This window comes from Astatotilapia calliptera, chromosome 4 (genome assembly GCF_964374335.1).
Source record: "Astatotilapia calliptera chromosome 4, fAstCal68.1, whole genome shotgun sequence".
In the NCBI taxonomy this organism is placed as follows: domain Eukaryota; kingdom Metazoa; phylum Chordata; class Actinopteri; order Cichliformes; family Cichlidae; genus Astatotilapia; species Astatotilapia calliptera.
The window spans coordinates 11,720,979-11,741,823 of record NC_137425.1 but is presented as its reverse complement, the minus strand read 5'-3'; the positions used below and the strand labels follow the sequence as shown (position 1 = coordinate 11,741,823).

Below are 20,845 nucleotides of genomic sequence, written 5' to 3'. Positions count from 1 at the left end.
AGCACTTCCAAACGCAGGTGACATTTACACAGATCAGCCAAAACATCAAAGCCTCCAAAAAAGCTCTGACCTGTTGGGCAATAGATGAGGAACCTCTGGGGGTGTCCCGTGGTGTCTGGCACAGACACGCTGGCAGCAGATCCTCCAGACTGTGCTTGTGTTTCATAGCACAGCAACACGACTGGCTTGATATTTACAGGCTTGGCTGTTACGCAGCTTTTTGGGGGCAAGTGCGGGCCATAAAAGACATCATTGCACATTTATTTTCCCATACAATTGAAGAGGTTTAAAACTGTCAATTCATCCCTCAAACCTCTAAGACGTACAGAAGAAGTGCTAGAATCAATAAAATGCTTTTAATCTCTAAAAGGATGAGAGCAGCGCACACATACAGCGTAAAGGTTTTTAAGGAAGGTGTTCCCATTGATGCAGCCATTACATGTGTTTGACAATTTTGAAGTGAGGTGAAAAAGAATACAGAAGAGATTGGAATGAGAATATGTGTCCATATCCTTGCTAAATGAAAATCCATTTCTTGTGGTTAAAAGGTTTTTTTTTCTCTAAGACCTCAATGCAAGAGATAACACGGACTGAGGAATGATATAAAAGATGCAGCCGTTTCCGTTTTGCCCCTCTTTCTAAATACCAATCATAGCTGTTGTGAAATTGATTTTACCACTCCAATGAACAAAAAGCTACGCTTTAATTATCATTCAATTATGACCGAGGTTTTAAAAGTGTTGTCTTTTTATTGTTTGTTTTTCACTCTGTAACTGAGGGGGAAAAGAATCCACACATGTCAGTGCCATGACTGATTCTCAGTAGATATTTGCCAGGACAAAGAACAGCAGGAGCAAAGGGGCCATCGTTTACAAGAAATGTGCAAGGTAATTTAAAGCATACTGACAATAAGAAAATAGCACTGGAGTCTTTGGTCTGAACCATTTCCTGAGCAAACTCTGGTTTCCCACTGATTAAAATTTGATACATATTATCTGTACGCATGATTCAGCCATCATCCACCGCTGCTTCCTAGTGTAGTCATCTTACCTCACCCTTTCCTGAAATTATCATCTGCTGCTTATTGCTTAAAGGATCTGCTGACACATAGATGCAGTCTGTTTTGTTCACCTGAAGGAAGAACAGAACATGATGGTTCATTTTAAAGGTTGAATTTAGAGTAATGCACCTCCTCTGCCTTGGCACTATTTCCTCACTAAAAAAAAAAGGAAAAAAAAAAGAGAGACATTAATTTCTCTTATCATGAAACAAAATATAGGCTGAATTGATGCAAGTCATTAAAAATCACGCAATGCCATCCTATCTCCCAAGTCTCTTAAGATTACTTTAGTTTCAGATATGCTCAGACATTTAGCATTTGATTATGTCAACATAAGATATTCATCTTTTTTATTGCCAAATAACCACTTTGAAGACGACGTGAGATGCAAAGAAGAGTGAAACATGAGAGGAATCATCTCTCTTCACTGTTCCTGGTGTCCCTGGGGCTTCTTGGATTTCAAAGATAACTCCTGAGGTGTATTAAGCTAACATAGTTTGGGAATAGGGGAGCTTCAATCAGTGGACAACTGCATTTGTGATCTCCCACAATAGTGTAGCACAGCTTGCTGCCCCCACTCTGATGCCATGGGACCTTCCAGCAACATCCAAACACGGCAAGAGCCCAGAAGCGGTCAGGCACATGCTAGTCAGCTCTATGGCTGTGTTAGCATCCACAGCAGGAAGGCACTTAAGTGTTGACAGCACTCATCTAAAACTGAAAGGCTGGTTAGGGAATTCAATCTTGTGGTTACTAAGCTCCAGCGGTGGGAAAAAATAAAAACAAATAAAAACAAATAACCATGAATCTAGATGACCATAAGAGAAACTGCCATCATTTTCTTTCAATAGTGTTAAAAAATGCATATCAAATACAATAAACCAGAGCAGAAACTGCCTCTGTAATTACTATATGATTACTATTACTATGTTACTATATTAGTTTTACATCTAGAAAGAAATCAAAAAGTGGTTTTGAGGTTTAGCTGACTGTGAGTTTCTTTTTATATGCATCTATAGATCCAAAACTGCTTTCATTTTAATATGACAGTTTTTTTGAAGGAGAATAACGATTAGAAATTAATTTGAAATGAACCACTAATATGCAGATCTTGAACCTCCTTTTGCCTTCAGAGCTGCCTTAATTCTTCATGGCACACATTCAACAAGGTGCTGGAAGTGTTGCTCTGAGAGTTTGGTCTATATTGGCTCAATAGCCTCACACAGCTGCTGCAGATTTGTTGGCTGCACAGCCATGATGTGAATGTCGTGTTTCACCACATCCCAGAGGTGCTCTGTTAGACTGAGCTCTGGTGACTGTGGAAGCCATTTAAGTACAGTGACCTCAATGTCACGTTCAAGAAACCATTCTGATGGTTTAGCGACATGACACCTTACCCTGCTTGAAGCAGCCATTAGATGAAGGCCAGACTGTAATCAGAAAAGGGAACCAACAGCCTGAAACTGTTGATAGAAGGCAACATACATCCATTTTTAAATGTTCTTTGCACCAAGACTCATCAGAACAGGTAAAGTATTTTCCATTTTCTGTTGACAACTTTGGTGAGCCAGTAGGAATTGGGTCACTCATTTCTCATTCTCAGCTGCCGGGAGTGCCATCCAGTGTGGTCTTCTGCTGCTTTAGCCCATTTAAGGTTTAATCCAGAGATGCTCTTCTGCTGAAGATTCTCAAAAGTTCAGCAGTTTTGAAGATACTCAGACCAGGCCAATAGGCACCAACAATAATACCACATTCAAAGTGTGTGTGTGTGTATATATATATATATATATATATATATATATATATATATATATATATACATATACATACACACACACCCATCATGTCATTGGAGAGTCTATTTCCAAAGATTTTGCAAAAAACTTGCCAAATCTTCTCTGCCAATGGCAAACAGCTTATTATACTATTATCACTTGTTTTGTGTTATTTATTGGATTGGATGATTGAAGTCTGGAGAAACAAGGCATATTGGTAATTTAACAATTTCTTCATTTAAGAAACAGAGGCCTGAGTAGCATGTGGACGAATCATACAAAGCCACAACAGCCTGGCACCGCCTTCTCATGCTGCTCACCAGCTTGGTAACACACTGATGTGGGATGGCATCCCATTCTTTAAAGAGTATTGTTCCAAGTCAGCCAGTGTGGGTGTGTTGGTCATTCTGGCATGAACAGCATGCCCAAGCTGATCCCACAACTGTTCAGAGTGATTGAGGTCAGACCTTCATGGAGGCCATTCCATCCTCTCCACTCCAAATTCTAGAGGTAGTTTCTAATAAATCCCGCTCAGCGTTTTATCAGTAAAGCTGCAACTTGGTGTTGAGGAACACCCGCTTGAAGCTGACACTAACTGACCGCTGTACCAGAATCCATGCTGACAGGTTCTGTATATATACATACATATATGCACACACATATATATGCGGGGTTGCTACAGTAACAAAAAAGAAACTAAAATGTGACTGTGATAAACTATGACACTGCAACTAAAATGAAATGTCTCTCATGTCTCTCACTCTGCCTTAGGTAACGTCTTCCCTGTTGTGCAGACAGCCTTGTCACAAAGAGAGCAGCGGCTCATGTTCAAAATATTGTTTACAGCAGAATTATGCTCAGACTGCCTATACACCCTGCTTTTCCCCCAATCATACCCTGTCATTTGTTCTAAAATAGTTCTGTGTTTGTACCACATGCAACCCATCCTGTTCTCCTATATTAATTAGAGTGTCATTTATGGAACACCTTTTTAATTAATAGAAATTAATTCATGAGACCTGATGCTTTAGTTTTATTAGCTCACTTCACTTTATGTTCCAAGCTTTCCATTAACAATTCAGACCCCCCCCCCCCCCCCCCACTCACCCCGCCAATTACTTTCCATTAACAAAGTGTTTCTAAGTTCACTTTACATATTTTCCAGAAATAAATGTGCAGACACGTACAGGATTCATAAATGAGGTGATGAGCTCCCTCTTCACCTCCTTTCTCTCATCCAGGCATACATTTGATAGATATCACTTTTTCAAGTGACTGTTTATCATAAAAGCAATCTATTGACAAGAGCCTGCTTTATGTCAGTTCTGGCTTGCGAGATACCCATGATGCATAATACATCTCTGATTCCACAGTTCTGGACAGAGATAGTCATCAGCTTTATAATCTGAGTTATGAAAGATATGAATGAACCTTACAGGGGTTCTAAATGACACACTAAAGGACTCTGGAATCCACCTTAGTGCCAAATCAAAGGACAGTAAAACTAACTGGAACATGAATATTGACAGTATTGATGGATCATGCGCCACGTTGGCCTTACTAGATTAAGACTTGACAGGAAGAATTAAGAGAGAAGAAAGGGGAATAGGGACACGAGGAGAAAGGAGAGCAGACTGAGACGGAGATTAAGCGAGAGAAGATGTGGAGGCGACAGCCAATAAGAAATTGTTTTAAGGACAAAAGCCTGTCATTTGTATGGTAATCCAGGACTCAGACATAAGCTCCCACTGAGGATTTCTATTGTGGAGCAGAGGAGACTGTTGTATTTAATTCACCTTTAAAACAAATTAATTATAGAAGTGGAGAAGTGTAATAGTTATGTGTGCTTCTATGTTGGCCATTTTAGCAACTTTGAGGAAAAAAAAGTACCGGTATTGCTCTGCAATACAGCAAAATGTACTTTCAAAATGTATAAAATATGTTAGAATAATAATGCATATCATTTTGGGTGAAAGAATCATAGCCTTTTGTAAATCTTTGATTAGTGATAACAACCATGCCATGAATTAATCAGTTACAGGACTCAATATCAAATTCATTTCAAGCAAAAACAAGACAGCTCCTTACTCTGGCAAAATCCGCCAGCCTGCAAAAGATCTGTATTTAATTGTTCAGTCATCTGGCATTTCCTCTAAACAGAAGCCTCTGACTCGCTGCCAAAAAAAATATAAATGGTAACCATATAAACAGAAGAGTGGCAATAAAATGTTTTTACGTCTTCGCTCCCGACACAAATGACAAAATGACCCACATTTAATTATTGATCAGTCACCAGAAATAATCTTGATTTAGGTTTTGGAGTTATGGGAGCGATAGAGCTAACAATAATTGGCTGCGGCAAACAAAATTTCAACAGCCGACCCCCTATTCAAATTCTGTCTTGGACTTAATTCTTATCCCGTTTTATTCACTGCTTGTTCCAATTTGAGGAAAGAAAATGCAGCCACTGCTGAATTGTCAAGACAAAATCTGATATGTTTGCAGTTTAAGCCGAACATGAAGCGAACTGAAGGACCAGCAGGGGTAGACAGAAAAGGAGTCATGCACCACACCGATAAATGTATAGTCAGAAAGATCAGATCCCTGTGTGTGAAATAAATTATTAAATCGATTCCCATCTTTAAAAGCCTGCTAGAAATTCTTAACTTGAGGACCTTTTGGTGGCTACGGTAAAATCTATTCGACTGAGTTACAGGAGCAGTCTGGGGGGTGGCTACACGGTATTGAAGGCACTTCAATCAGAAACGAGAGGGATGGTGGAAATGTGAAGTGAGGGAGATGTACGGACACACACAAATGCACACACGCAAACACACACTTAGAGCGATGCAAACAGAAGAGAGGAGGAAAGGGAAAGGCCAGCGGAGGGTGACAGAAGAGGGATTAAAGGGCTCAGTAATGCATGTTTTTCCAGAGCACACTGTACCATATGTGTCAAGGAGATAAGTTATGCATACTCACACTGACATTTTGATGTGAGAAAATATGTTGGAGTTAGGGGATGTAGTCATACTGTACAGAGCTATCTGTGCACCTGAGCCCAAGGGAAGTGTCTGCTTATTTATTTAGGGTGTTTGTGCAGAGGCTACTTCTATAGATTTATGGCCTACAGCAGGAAAACTCTGTCACTATCAGTCATATTTCTCACTTTGCTCCCAATGAGGAACTGAGATCAGCATGCTGACCCTCCACTCGACTGCTCTTTCATTTTCATTTGTGTAAGTCGGCGTGCGGATGCTAAGAGAAATCTATGAAGCGTGGCAAAAACAGACATTGGAGGTATTTTTTGTTTACAAAAGCTCATTATCTAGGCAGTGGGTAAACAGCTAGTGCTTGTGTGTGTGCCAGACACTAGAGCTCTGACAAATGACAAAATAACATGCACAGTACACACACCATTAATCAGTACCTGTGTGTCGTCCAAGGCACTTAAAGGATATTCCTGAAACACCAATCAACATCATGTGTTTGCGAGTTATTACAGCACATCTGTGGCACCAGCATACACAGAGTCCTCTCCAACTGTCTCAGCAGCCCTTCCAACCAAATTATTCACATCCACACTTCAGCTGTGTATTAATTTGGCTTTTGAAAGATTCATTTTGGTTAAATTACCTACTGCATTGTCATTGGATGTTTTGTTTCCCCCCCCTCTCCTATAGAAGATGAGGTATCTGACCTATAAAAGGGTCCTCTTGTGTCTCATAGACTTCTAAGAAACAAGCATCATAACCTCTCTAATCTGGTGACTGAGGTCACACTGCACTGAAACATTTGTCCTAGGGCAATAGCTGACAAATTACAGAAGGCTGGGAGCAGAGAGAACAGGCCTTTTTAGACTTTTTAGCTGTTCAGAATAAGAGCCCTAAGAGGTCAGGGCCACAGAAGACCAAACATACAAGTTATAAATCCAGGCAATGCTTAAATATTGACCGATCGTGTCCTCTGCGTTTTTAATAACAACTTTCCCCAATAATCTGTTTTGAAACACCCACACAAGCCCACACGTAAGGGTTTTTGGGCCTCAATTCCACATAGCAACAAGAAATACAGGCACGATGGAGGTTAAGCTTTTCCATTAGCCAGCATAATGAAATTGTAGAATTAAGCAATGCATATCATATATAGCACATCAAATCTACTGGAGAGTAAGCAAAGGTTAATTGCTAGTTACTGAGGGAGACCATTTGAAACTGCTTACCCAGGTGGCAGATGTTTCACTGTAAATCTCAGAAACGAGGGCTTTAGGGAATACATAAAAAGGGAATAGCCCAATGTAGGCATTCCTTGCTGTAACTGTTCTTTAATTCTTCTCATTTGAATTCAATCAAAGGATTATTTTGTAACACTTTATATGTGTAGATTTGCACAAACGCGCCTCTTGCACGAAAAGAATTAAAAAAAAAAACAACTTAAGATTAAGGTGTCTTTTAAAATATGTTTTCTTCTATGCTTTCATATTGCCTGTATTGTCTTAACAGTATTATCACCAGTCGCCTCTGCGCACACAGGGAGACGAGAAAACCTGTTGCAGCAGCGCCCTTTAAACAGAACTGCAAAGCTGACCATAAAATTCTCCGAGACATTCATGCACCTGATCTGTTGAGATCAGAGTGATTTGATGGCGGTGCAAAAGAAATGAGTACTTTCTAGACACAGTGATATAATGTTCTGATGTTGTACTGATGCGCAACGGATTCGGTGCGCCGTGCGTAAACGCTACAAGCAGCTGCATTCATACCTGTCGTCGCTCTGCCAGTCCCCGAGCAACAGGTCTCGGAACCGGTACCGAGGGGGCAGCGGGAGCACCTCCTTCTCCAGTTCGACCATGGTCCCCCTCCTCAAAACCCAGAGACAGAGACAAATACCACCGCAAACCGCACCTCCACAGCGAGGAGGTGATCTCCTCCAAAACCAACTCAGTTCCTCTTCCTTCTGCTATTCAGAACATAAATCAGTAACGAACACATTGATACACCTCATGGTACCGTATTCGTCCTTCTTCAGAAAAAAAAGAAAAAACATCTCTCTTCTCTGCCACCCGTCACAATGCAGCTCTACTTTTCTTCACACTGAGGCAACAGGTCGAAGACGTTCATCCGTCGGTGGGTAGGGGTGGCTCCACTTTTCTGTGACAGCTGGAGAGCAACTGGTTGTCTCTCTTTAACACCAGCATCCTCCCTCCCAGAGCTCCACATGGACGCACTGACTGCAAATGTGTAAAGAAACGTCGAGGAGAAGCTGTTGCCACTTTCCCCCCCTCCCCTTAGTCTAACCAAAATAAACATCGACAAAAACTGTGATTTTAATATTATTTTCAATCAGCAATAAGCTCTCTCTCCGTCCACATCTGCTCTACACTGTGAACGATAATGATCTCTGTAACCCACGATAATAATAATTAAACTGTTACACATACGCACACGTGATGCCCAGAAATATCTACTGCACTGTAGAGACCAGCGCGGATCTCAGTCGTGAGTCTATTTCGGCGCTATAGTTTTCCACAGTTTTCTTCAGTATTATTCTTTTCATAAATATCAGCTGTTGGTTGTTTTCAATCAGGAGACGTGTTTGTCATGTTGGGAATTGCTCTGCTTTAAAAATACATGAGAGCAATTTATTTAGCGCAAGGCTTTGGTCGTGCATATTCATTTCCAGACACTTAACACGATTCTACACGGCTTACCAAATGAGCTCTGAGTGCTGCTGCTCTCTTACTATGTATACATATGCTAAGTGTATTCAAAATACCCAATCAAAGCAGAAGATACAAAAAAAAAAAAAAAAAAAAAAAAAAACCCACACAATTAATCACAGACTTTAAATAAATAAATAAAATGGGAATCCAGGCCACCATTTGAATTCTGTATCCTCCCTTAATGGACATAATCAATACACATATGTAATTAAGGGAATAAAAGCTTTCAAACTTACCGCTTTACAGTTTCAATCAGTACTCAAACATCTGTGCTATATATTAGTCGGTCACACTTCACCTCTTAGGGGTTTAATCTTGTAGAAACTCTTGGTCACAACAGAAGAGGTGATGAAATTCAAATACGGTGCTTAAGAGGCCTGTTGACCCAAAGCCGCAGACAACAGGTGTTATTCAAATTAACTTTCATGGATTAATATTGATAAAGCAGCCTCTCCGTGGGCTCCACACAAAACCAAAACGTTTACTGCCACCTAAGGTTGATTTGATCGATGTTGGGCTTGGATTGTAAGCACGTTGGCGTCAGTGCGTTTGTAAACTCAAATGACTCATCTAAATGTAAATGTTTGTTATTTTGCGCTTCCAGACAGATTAACTTTCTCCCCAATTAGGAAACTTGCACAAACATATTCAGGTTGTCGTAAGCCTGCAGTAGTTGTATCCATTTCGCCCTCTGGTGGCCAATCAGGAAGCAATCTTCATTCATCTTTGCAAACAGCTGACAACAATTTGTCTGTTAAAATTAAAGTTAAAAGCTGAGAATATATACACGTCGACTATTACTCTGCCTTTGGTAAAAAGGAAAAAAAAAGGTACCTCTGTAATACACTTAGCCATTAAAACATTAAAGAGGTTGACAGGAAGGCAAAAATATTTAATTTCAAGTGGGTGAGCCTGGCTGTGTAGCCATGGTAACAACACAAAACTGTCTGCGGATATCAGAGGAAATAGTTCATGTGTTTCAAACCTCATTTAAACTGCATTCAGTCTAACATTACCATAATGTGTACTCTGAGGACAATCTGCAGAGGCTGCGTAAAGCAGCCTGTTGCAAGGGACAATCGGCTTTATTCCAGTAGATCAAAAGCCATTCTCCTCACCGCCAACAAAACAAGCAATTCATATACAAATACAGACAAAGAGTAGAAAACAATCAGCCATAAAAAAGTCATTTAAAACAATATAAAATCTGTCAGTTGAGATGAATAGCGAACAGTCATCTCCCAGCTTCTAGTCCAAAGTAACGTTAACAGAAGCTAAAGCATCCACAGCCCAGCTGGGGTACTGGTCACCAGAAGGAAACAGTCGCTTCATGAACGTCCGTATGAACTCAGGGAAGCGGCCTTCCACAATGCTCTCTCTCACAGAGCGCATCAGCGTGAGCTGCAAAGACAAATGATTGATGAACTGAGGAAAAATAATGCGATTCTTATTGATCTGCAGTGGGAAATGATCTTCTGCTGTGCACAAGGTCAGCTACAGGTCAGTGTCCTCTGAGGTAGTATGTTAATGTTTTGCAGCGATCCATTAAAAAGTTAATGAGGCATTAACCATCAACCATCACTCCTGGACACTCCAGAACCACCATACAAGTGGCTTAAAAAGAAAAAAAAGAACCAGCAAACAAATAGGATGCGTAATCGATTGGATTATATTGGTTACGATTTCCTAACACCCATTTTGGCGACATATCTGTAAGAATATTTGGCTTTTTGTGCTTCTGATTATGTCAAAGCAACAAAACGAGTTGTGCCCCTGCCACACAAACCATACTGAAGGATTTAATAGCCATCACTGAGAGAAGGGTATCGTCACGTCACATAAATTTGAAAAGATAGACATTTTTCTTCATATTTCTGCCAGAGAAATTCAACTTTCAAACATACTGTGAAAAATATGTCGCACTTCAAGCTTATTGACTGAAGATGGCAGATACAGGAGAATAATAAACTGATTAATCGTCAGATTTATTCCATGCATGTGCCTTTTTAGTATGTCGCCTGCTTTGAAGCACATGAGAAAACTGTCAGAATAAAATAAAGAAACCTGTACTTTGTCAGTCATAGAAGATTTTGCTCGAACTGACCTGGTAGGCGATGTTGTGGATAGTGATGTGATGCATGGCTGCAGTGTCACTCTTAAACAGAGCATGCAGGTAAGCTCGACTGTGCCTGAAAGAGGAAATGCAGACATTATTTACATTATTTAAGTGCTGAATAAACCCCCCGCCTACCCAGATTTTGAGCTTCCTCCTTTCACAGAACACTCTGCTTTTGTCTGCAGGACATTTTAGACCAAGTGATGCCAAAGGACTTATTTTTGCTAGTCTTCAAAGATGTTATTATCTAGATTTAATTTTCTCAAAATAAATAAATATAAAATGAAAACAGGTAGAATAAGAGCCAGCTGGCTAAAAGAGCTGTTCTAGGGCACTAAAAAGAACTTTCTAGGCTTCAATTTCTGTCACAGTAAAGAAAATGCTTTGGCAAACTGACTTACTTCTTGCAGGTAGGACACTGGCAGTCTGGGTCTATGGGCTGGAAATCTTTGGCATACTGCTTATGTTTCACTTGGAGAGTTCCCCAGGGCACCAAGGCAGAGCCAAACCTCTGAGAGAAAAGAACCATGACTGTCAGAACAGAATGAAATACATCTGAAGTCAGTTGTGGATCCTAATGCGATTTCTCAAAAGGTAAAGACGGATTACCGCAGTGCGTGTTGGGAAAACGCAGTCAAACATATCACATCCCAGGGCGACGCATACCACCAGATCCACAGCATACCTACAACACATGACCATGTGAATTTATTACGTGGTTAAATGTACCACAGCCAATATTCAATTACATTTTATTTAATCACAACAGCCGTCGCCTCAAGGCACTTTATATGGTAAGGTAGACCCTGCAATATTACACACAGAGAAAAACCCAACAATCATATGACCCCTTATGAGTAAGCACTTTGGCAACAGTGGGAAGGAAAAACTCCCTTTTAACAGGAAGAAACCTCTGGCAGAACCAGGCTCAGGAGGTAAACAACCAGGTTCTCATGATGGATTTCAGTGAAAACCAGTAAACATACCCTACACCCATGAGATAGCGGGGTTTTTCCCGAGGCAGGTGATCAGTGCTTAGTGTCACCATCTGCCAGAAGTCATCCTTCTCTTCTCCTCCACTCAGTCCGCCAATGGCAAAACCAGGAACATCACGCTTAGTCATTTCTACAGGAAGAAGAAACAATATCTTAAGTGAAAGTCTGATCCCTTATCTTGAATTCTGATGCCCTTTCCAAACTGCATGGCCCTTTAAATAACTCGGATTAGTTCCTCACCACGCCCTGATATCTTTGTTTCACATAAGCTTCCTCAATAGACTGAAACATGTAAACTTTTTAGTTAATGCTGCCACTTTTCCACTTACTGAAATAAGTGTAAGAGGAAAAAGTGATCAAGGCATTTTAGCATGTATTCAGCCTTCATAAATACGATGAAATTATTCAGCTTGATTTTCAATATCGGTACATGAAGAAAGTGAAAGAGCAAGATTAGTTAATGGAGACCCACTCATATTAATTAAGTTAAGTTTGACCAGTATCAGCACATTATAGATCTAGTGGTCATCAGCATATAGTCATGTAAGTCCATGGAAAAAAATAAAATAAAATCCAGTAAGTGCCTCCCACCTGAGCTCCTTAGAAGCAACAGATTTCCTTGTTTAAAAAAAAAAACAAAAAAAAAAACTTGGTATGTGTTATGAAGCTATTCCAAAAGAAATGTTTTCCCAGTTTTTAGGTTCTTAAAGTACATATTGGTGGATATACTGTTTTTTAAGACATTAGAAAATTTGACAAAGAATAAATCATGGCTAGAAAATGGTATCAAAATTTAGGTAAATATATTTGCTGTAACTTGTTTTGACCAGACACCCAACTCATGTATTAATATAACCCTGTGCAGTTTACACAAATGTGCTTTTTTTGATGTTTTCTCCAGTGAATTATTAGAAAACATAAAAAACCCAGGGTACCAAGATTAACTTGATTAACAAGAATATTAACAACATATTAACTGGTGACGCTGTGGTGTTGAAACTGTTATGTCTCTCTGATATTGATGCTCAAATGCAGGTTATAAAAAAAAAAACAAGCTGAAAAAAGATGAGATTTGATTTTGACTTCTGACATTTGAACGGGTGTAAAATTGATTTTTTTAAACACAGCCCAAGTGTGTTTTTTCAGCTCGGAGAATTTAATGTGACTATATTCTGTATTTTAAGTTATTTCAGCTCTAAAATGCTGGAAAAATACAGTGAATAGTGCCACGAAAAGTGCCAAATTTTAGCCCACCCCACGTATGTCTAATATGGCTTTGTTTTCTTCGAGAAGCTGTAACTCAGCACATATCCTCTGCAGCACATGTAGCAAAGGGCACATCAGCTGAGCAGACAGTGGTGAGGATGCATCAGCAGCTTCACATTTCACTGATAGTTTGTGATAAACAAAACTAATAATTCCCCCACTTTAACCTAACTTACATACTGTCTGAATATATAAGATAGTACCATCAAAAAGCAAGAACATTTCCCTGTGTGCTTTTCTTCCAGCATGCCTGCCAATTTTAGATCAATTAGATCACAAACGGGGGATCTTAAAGGACTTAACAGTCAAATTTCAGCCTTTATATCAATGTGCGTTTGTAAAGCACATCAGCCAAAATATATTTATCATTAAAGGAATCTCAGTGTCAGCATCAGCCTCTGTTTGTTTGTTTTTTTACCATCTAGACAGGCCTTGCGCAGCTCTGCATTCAATCCTCCCTGAATGATGGCAAAGAGGTTTTGTTTGTCTCGATTTTTATTGGCTGCTATACAGCGGTCCAGCCAGCGAACGGATCTATGCATGGCCTCTTCTACCCGTGGTCCTGTCACAGTACTGCTGACCACGTCATCCAGCTGCATCATGATGTCTGACCCTGGAAGAACACAAAGAAACATGGAGGTGCTGTCCGTCAGCCACAGAAATACTGACGAAAGCTCAGAGTATCTGCTGGTTAATGCTGAGTCAGTTATTTTACTCCTTGCTGACCCAGACTGTTCTGTATGCTGATAGACTTCTCAGGACTTAGTAAGATTTCTTTGCCGTCGTAGGGGGACCTGAACTTGACTCCTTCCTCCGTAACTTCGGAGAGCTCGACGAGAGACACCATCTGAAACCCTCCACTGTCCTGTGAGCAAAGAAAAAGGAACTCGTGGTTTTTAAGACAAAAGTTTCCAGTCACATGTTGTACTTTTATTTGTCATCCACGTATGACAAATAAAATGTGAAGTTAAACTCACAGTTAAAAGATTTCTCTTCCAGTTCATGAACCCATGCAAACCATTGGCTTTCTCAATCAAATCGGGACCCTTTAGGCAGCAGAAAAGACATTTACACAAGAAAACTGACATGAAATCGTCAACAAATGGTTTATGCCCAGTAAAACACGAGATAAAAATTAAATTTGCGTTATAGCAAACCTGCATACCGGTCTCATTCCAAGGTGGTATGTGTTTCCAAGGCAAATCCGACATCCCAGATCTTCCAGCTGATCCACAGTGATTCCCTTCAGGGTCCCCTGAGTCCCGACGGGCATGAAAACCGGGGTGCTAACGGTGCTATGCGGCAGTATTAGATCACAGGCTCTCGCTTTAGTTACTGGGCATTCAGCAACAATTCGCAAAGAGAGAGGAGACAAAGCTTTCTTTAGGGACATGTTGTTCTCTATAGTTTCTGTATGAGCCCCACACTCTATGGGGGCAGCCATGTTTTACCGATCACGTGACATGAACGGACCTCCAACTGACAATCGTGACGACCAATTAGAAATTAATTATCTGATTCGAGCGTTAAGACGTCCAATCAAAACGAAGTTTGGTGAAGCGGCAGCAACATTAGCCAATAAACCGCTTTTATTTGTGCAAGAGAGGCGGGGCTATAGTAACCGGCACCGATAGGATGTCATCTTCTGTGACCGGATGGTGTTTGTGTAGAGGAAGTTTTGCTTGCGAGTTTTCCGTCCGTTTCGACTGCCTGGGTATTTAGTTGAGGCGTTTTGTTATTATACGATATGATATTGGTGTGAACTGCATTACTGGGAAGCGCACAAGTATTCAAAAAGTGAATAAAAGCCCGAGCTGAAGAGGCGGGGTTTTAGCACTCTAGAGTAACCCGAGAGCACCTTGCTGCTAAGCTAACGTTACTGAGCTCGCTAGCGCGGCTAGCATTAGCCTCTGGTCTGTGTTGAATTGAAGGGGCTCTTCAAGCTCACGAAGCCATGGGGAACCGGGGCATGGAAGACCTGATTCCCCTCATCAACAAGCTTCAAGACGCATTCAGCTCCATTGGCCAGAGTTGTAATTTAGACCTTCCTCAGATCGCGGTGGTCGGTGGGCAGAGCGCTGGAAAAAGCTCGGTTTTGGAGAATTTCGTTGGCAGGTAAGTGATAAGTGTTAAATGAGCTAGTGTAGTGTTACGCCCTTCTAACAGGCCATGCTTGGTCGTACGTTGTCAAACAGCCCGTTTTTTGGTCTGGGAGGTACGGTACTTTTGGAAATGCCAGTCGCATAAAGCTAAGCTAACGTCACTTTCCCAGAACGTAACGTCAATATTGATTTACGCACTTGCGCTGTAGATTCAACAACTTCAGATACATACTGTTCTTGTGTATTTATGTAGTGTGATATTTGTGTTACGATCTTAAAAAGAAGCTTACTTTTTCTCTCTTTTCTTTACTTCATACAATTTTTTTTTTCTTCCCCAACTCGATTGGACCACCAACTGTTGTCTTGCATTTGCTGATAAATTCGTTTGTCCTGCCCAATATGTTTTAATATGATTAAAGGCTTGTTCTGGGTTGCCATTTTTTCAATAGACCTTAGTGCACGTAATCTTTCCTGTAATCTAGCTTAATGGGCTTTTCCCCCTTTTGTTCTCATATTGATAACTACAGGCCACACCCTGAGAGTCCTGCAGAATTTATATTACCAACAAATTTAAAAGATGGAGGGATGACTGTTTGTTTTACAAGGGAGGGAGTTTTATTGGATGGTAACTGGCAAGGTGTATGGAATAAAAGGGGTATCGCAGTGTAGGCAGAAAGTCACCTAACTTGTATTTTTACAGCTACTTATTGCATTTTGACACAAAACTTTGACCTCAAAGCAGACTGTCTCTCTTTACAGTGCTGACATTTCCTCAACATAGCAGACATAACTTCCCTTACCAGCTTCCTCTTTTGTTTCTGTTTTTGGCCAACGTTTAGAAATTATAGAAACAGACTTGACATTACTGTTTTTTGAGATGCATTGCTTTTAATCTACGGTCCTCCTTACCAGACCGGCTCTATCATTGTCATCAGGCTGGTCTTGTTGTTGTCGCCTGCAACAGCAATGAGTGAGATCACCCTGCAGTAAAAAGAAACATAACAAGTTTGCTCTGTAGTAGCTTGTTTAACAGGATTTCACCTCCTTTGAGAGACAATCAGTGTGTAGCCCAACCCACACATGTATGCAGGCTGGTCGGCAGACTGGAGAAGGCACATTGGCTATCAAGATGGCATGCACATAGGCTTTTGGTTATAAAAACGGAGACAAGAGCATGTTGTAACTACTCTCGGGCAAGAACATGCATGCAGATTAGACTTCCACTCAGTGTGCAGTAATTTGGACGAGTGGGACTTTGTGCTGGGAGAACACTCAACACAAATCGGCAGCAATTAACTTGAGACATTTCATGGTGACCGTGATTTGCTATCGTGCTGGTTTTCCACTTTATGCGTGTTTACAGGGCAAACATACATCCATGTGCTGACAAATTATTGTAGCATTGTAGGCTGTTCACTTTCATGTACCTTTCATAAGGTGTGCTTAATATTGAAAAGAACACCATTTACTCTGTTTGCATGTTGATGCTGTGTGGGTGAATTTAATGAGGGCTGACCAGCTGAAACAATCTTACTTCAACCTCGAAGCACGGATCTTGGAATTTGTTCCCTCCATTGGGCATTTTGACATGTAACAGCTGTTTCTTGATTTTTAAAATGACACCTAAAAACACAACCATATGAGGACTGTTGATTATCCAATTAGTGCTGTGTACAGGATTAGTGCCACTGTGAGCCACACACCACAATTGGGATGCTAACACTGGGTTGTTTTTGGCACCTGTGAGGCATGGCTACTGGAAACAAATGGAGGAACATGTTGAATTGTTTTTTAACTTCACTTGTAAAACCCTTGCTAAACCTGTATGTTGGCAAAGCTACGTATAGGTGTCCTGAGATTCAAACAGATCAGTGGTTGATTTGGGGAAAATTTAATTTCCTTCTGCTGTGCAGATCATTTAGAGTAGTAAAATAAGTCAGGCTAGGCACACTTTAGGAGTTGCTGTACACTGCTAAAGCATTGGGCAAACTCATGAGTCATTGTTGACTAAAAGGTTTGTTTGAACCGATACCTAAACCTTGTACCATGTGTTCTACTCATTTAAAAAAAAAAAATTCAAAGCAGATGAAAATGATGCGTGTAATGGTGTTGTGGAAAACTTCATTTGCAATTCTCTGTGGTTTCGCCTTTTTAATTTTTTTTTTTTTTTTTTTTTTTGTGGTGTTCTTTTTTCTTTTCACCATGAGTACTGAGCTTCTGTTACACTCGGTAATGGCTGATCTGTAATTTCCCCAGTGACTGAGATCTTTGGTGAGGTGCATGTTGTGTGTAAAAGGCTGGCTTCATATCTGTGTCCTATGGGATGAAAATAATCCCTCTGTTTTTTTTTGTTTGTTTGTTTTTTTCCCCCCCTTTTGAGGTACCAGCAACAATAGAAACAGTGTCACTTATTGCTGGGAAAACAACTGGGACAATGGAGTGATGATTCTGCCACAGACTGTAAAAGCTGCTCGCTTTCTCTCTCTCACCTGAACTTCATGCTGATGTCATGATCCACAGGTGCCAAGTGACCTCACCGCCTCACTGTTAATTTAGCAAATGTTTGACCGCCACAAAAAGCACGTCGGATGCTGCTTGGTTTCTGCTTTAGATTTCCGGGTTTCACTGGAGAGGGAAAACGTTGGGCTGGTTTTGGGATCATGTGACCTAACTTGCTATTCTTTTGGCCTCTGCTTTCAACAGCATTAGTGTGGAAGACAAATATGTTTTGCGTGGTTGATCCACATTCTTGCTGGGGAGAAGTTTGTTTAATAAATTACCGTATTTCCCGGACTACAAAGCGCACCTGAATATTAGCCGCACAAGCTAAAATCAGGGGAAAATCCTGTTTTGTACATACATTAGCCGCACCTGACTAAAAGCCGCAGGTGTTTCAATGTTGACTTATCATATGTAAGAGAATATGCACAAAGGGAATTGTCAGGAAAGAGATGGCTGTTTGGAGACATCACTTTTATTAATATTTTGAAAAACAAGTTATAGGTACATATTTGCACATGTAGTACATAACAGTAACCTACAGCACACCAGAAAAATAGATTCGGACTACCTTTTAGGCTCAGGTGCAGTGACACAGCTTTAACAAGAAGAAAAGTCAGTCATTCACCACCATATTTCTCTTCTTCCTGCGCACTAAAACCACCAAAGTCCTCTCCTCCAGTGTCGGATACAAACAGGCTCAGGATGGCTTCGTCATCCACTCTCCGCTTCTCTCCTTCGTTGTCACTTTCAAAACCAAAGAAATCCTCGTTGTCAGTGTCAGAGTCGAACACCCTCTGAAGGGCCGTGGCGGTGTCCTCCTCTCCATCATGCAGCAGTCCAGCCCTTCAAAATCCGTTGGTGATCGTGGATGTTTTCACACTTTTCCACGCTGTCAGAATCCACCGGTGGAGTTGAGCATAACTTGCTTTTCGCAAGTTTATCGCCGCTCATCATCCACGCCTCCCGCTGAACGCGTACCGCTACTTTGAAGTTTGTTTTTCGCGCTACTTCGTACGGCACTACGTTGCCTGGCGGACGGACATGTGACTAACATACCACTCTTGAACCCCGATCCTTCCGCCAGGCAACGTAGTGCCGTACAACAGCGGAACACACAAAACAAATCGTCTTATGATATGACAAAAATCACGGACAATCCATAGAAAAGCCGCACCTGACTAAAAGCCGCAGGGTTCAAAGCTTGTGCAAAAAGTAGCGGCTTATAGCCCGACAATTACGGTAGCTTGTGTTTCAGTCTGTTGGTACGCATCTAATCTTATTACATTATCCACCCAGCCAACTTAATGAGTGACCTCAGGTTTTACTGCAACACTGACTTGATTGACTAAATAAATATTTACAATAGATTAGATTAGATAGAACTTTATTAATCCCTCGGGTGGGTTCCTCTGGGAAATTCGATTTCCAAAAAAGCACAGCACCGACAGAAGTTACAGAGTTATATATACACACACACACACACACACACACACACACACACACACACACACACACACACACACACATATATATATATATATATATATATATATATATATATATATATATATATATATATATATATATATATATATATATATATATATATATATATATATATATATATATATATATATATATATATATATATATATATATATATAAAAATACAAGTGAAAAAATAAAAAAAAATAGTCTGTATTGCTTTGAGTTAATTTACTGGTCCTTACCAGAAGATATACTAAGGTATTACAAAGAAAAAAGTAATCTGTGTAGTTAAGAACTATCTTGAATAATAAGCAAATTTTCTTTCTGTGTGTGTTACTCTACTGAAATGTTTATGAACCAGTGCAAGTATTTTCAGTTCAGAGATGCTGATCACACCCATGTCTCTGTTTTGGCTTTGGTGTGTTGTGATTTCATTGTATCAGTTGGGCGCAAAGACGTCATATCTTGTAGTGCAAGCTGGCCTGGGCGGAGGTTATTATCAGATCTGTGGCAACTACGCTGCAAAAACAGACTTTTTTTTTTTTTAAGTGTTTGATCAGTTAAGTTTAAAGGGGACCTATTATGCTCACTAGAATAGAGTGGCTTTGTTGTTATCTCCTTTTGTGCAGCTCTTCATTTCAGCCGCCATCTGAAACAAGCTACTTTAGCTCTATCTTCAAGGACTTCCTTCCTTTGAACTGACTTTCTTCTGATTAGCTACCCCTTCACAAATAGCAAATTTGGATACCAAGCAACTATATCCTGTACACGTCACAAACACCCAAGAATAGGTGAAACTGTCAGAAACTCTCTGAAGCTTAGAACTTTGTCTTGATCTGATAAAATATTTTAAACATTGCTCTGCTTTGATTTCATGGCACATTTATCAAAATATGACCATGTTGACATAAAACCTATTCACTCAAGGTTGATGGTCAAGCTTTGCTGTCCTTTCTGCAAGTACTCTGGCATGATGGCGGGAATTATTGAGCAATTCAAGCAGAAGTATGGATGCTTTTGTGTAGTGCAGTCAAAGAAGAAGGAGCACACTCAGTTGAGTGGCAGAGAGTGAAGGGATTTTCCACTAAGCAGTTGGATTTTGGTAGTGCTTCAGGAGACTTTGCTGCCTGGCAATGGCTCTTCGTGCTCTCATTGACAAACTGCGGAGCGGGAATGTGGATTGCCATAATTATATGTTCATAGCCACTCCAGAGACCTCCTGAAGTCCCACCAAACCACAAACACATTTTTTTTTTGTGTGCTATGCCATCCTGGGAGGACCTGCTGTGACTTTAGCATTTTTCATTTCGGTTTGTATGCTTGAAAAGGAGACTTTGTAGCCCTGTATAGGCATGAGGAGAAGGAGGACAGGGTTGCTCTGCCTGTTTGTAAGAGGCAGAGGGTATAGGGGCTGGCAGGCAGGGGGAGGGGAGTTGGCTCTCATTCTCTCCCTTCCCTAGTCACTCTTGATTTTGCTTTCTCTTGTGTTCAAATGAAGGGAGGGCAGCGCATGGATTGATGCTCTTTGCTTGGCAATGCATAATGCATCAAATGATACACAAGCTGCTCAGCCTCTTCTATCATTTACAGCGCATCAATAATGGAACCCTGGCCTCTTGCTTCTTTTCAATATGTCACTGCAGTTTATCCAATTCTGTCTGCGCAGACTGACTGGCTCAATTCTGTCCTTGCTGTATGTCTCCTCAAAAGAGCACTTTGAACCAAACATTATGGGCACTTTATTTTATTGCTGTGGATCTTTTACCAGTGACCACTTGTAGAGACCGTAAGATGGGATTTCACTACCGAGAAGTCAGTG

The 20,845-nt window shown here is 40.6% G+C and overlaps 3 protein-coding genes across 9 annotated transcripts in view; 1 reads left to right on the top strand and 2 right to left on the bottom strand.

Annotated features, from left to right (window-relative positions):
- The window catches only part of kcnt2b (potassium sodium-activated channel subfamily T member 2b), a 42,189-nt gene extending 33,271 nt beyond the window's left edge, over window positions 1–8,918 (bottom strand). For both annotated transcript variants that reach the window (XM_080300805.1, XM_080300806.1), the window contains exon 1: window positions 7,598–8,918. In XM_080300805.1, coding sequence (XP_080156931.1) covers window positions 7,598–7,686 — 89 coding nt within the window. In that variant the 5' untranslated portion in view covers window positions 7,687–8,918. The remainder of the gene's footprint in view (window positions 1–7,597) is intronic.
- A 510-nt stretch (window positions 8,919–9,428) lies between these two features.
- qtrt1 (queuine tRNA-ribosyltransferase 1) lies at window positions 9,429–15,981 on the bottom strand. Of its 2 annotated transcripts, XM_080300808.1 has the most exons (10): window positions 15,946–15,981; window positions 14,100–14,269; window positions 13,912–13,980; window positions 13,661–13,799; window positions 13,353–13,547; window positions 11,660–11,798; window positions 11,283–11,358; window positions 11,075–11,184; window positions 10,662–10,746; window positions 9,429–9,958 (listed from the first exon to the last, which is right to left on the bottom strand). In XM_080300808.1, exons 2-10 carry the CDS (start codon window positions 14,205–14,207, stop codon window positions 9,806–9,808), a joined length of 1,074 nt encoding a protein of 357 aa, XP_080156934.1. In that variant the 5' UTR covers window positions 14,208–14,269; window positions 15,946–15,981; the 3' UTR covers window positions 9,429–9,805. The 2 variants fall into 2 exon arrangements, with proteins under 2 accessions (XP_080156934.1, XP_026020497.1); XM_026164712.2 differs by lacking the exon at window positions 15,946–15,981 and having other exon boundaries at window positions 14,100–14,423.
- The window catches only part of dnm2a (dynamin 2a), a 34,586-nt gene continuing 28,315 nt past the window's right edge, over window positions 14,575–20,845 (top strand). For 3 of the 5 annotated variants that reach the window (XM_026164708.2, XM_026164705.2, XM_026164706.2), the window contains exon 1: window positions 14,577–15,049. In XM_026164708.2, the coding sequence (XP_026020493.1) occupies window positions 14,889–15,049 (161 nt within the window). In that variant the 5' untranslated portion in view covers window positions 14,577–14,888. Of the gene's footprint in view, window positions 15,050–20,845 lie in introns of all 5 variants that reach the window. The other 2 variants (XM_026164709.2, XM_080300807.1) reach the window with 2 other exon arrangements.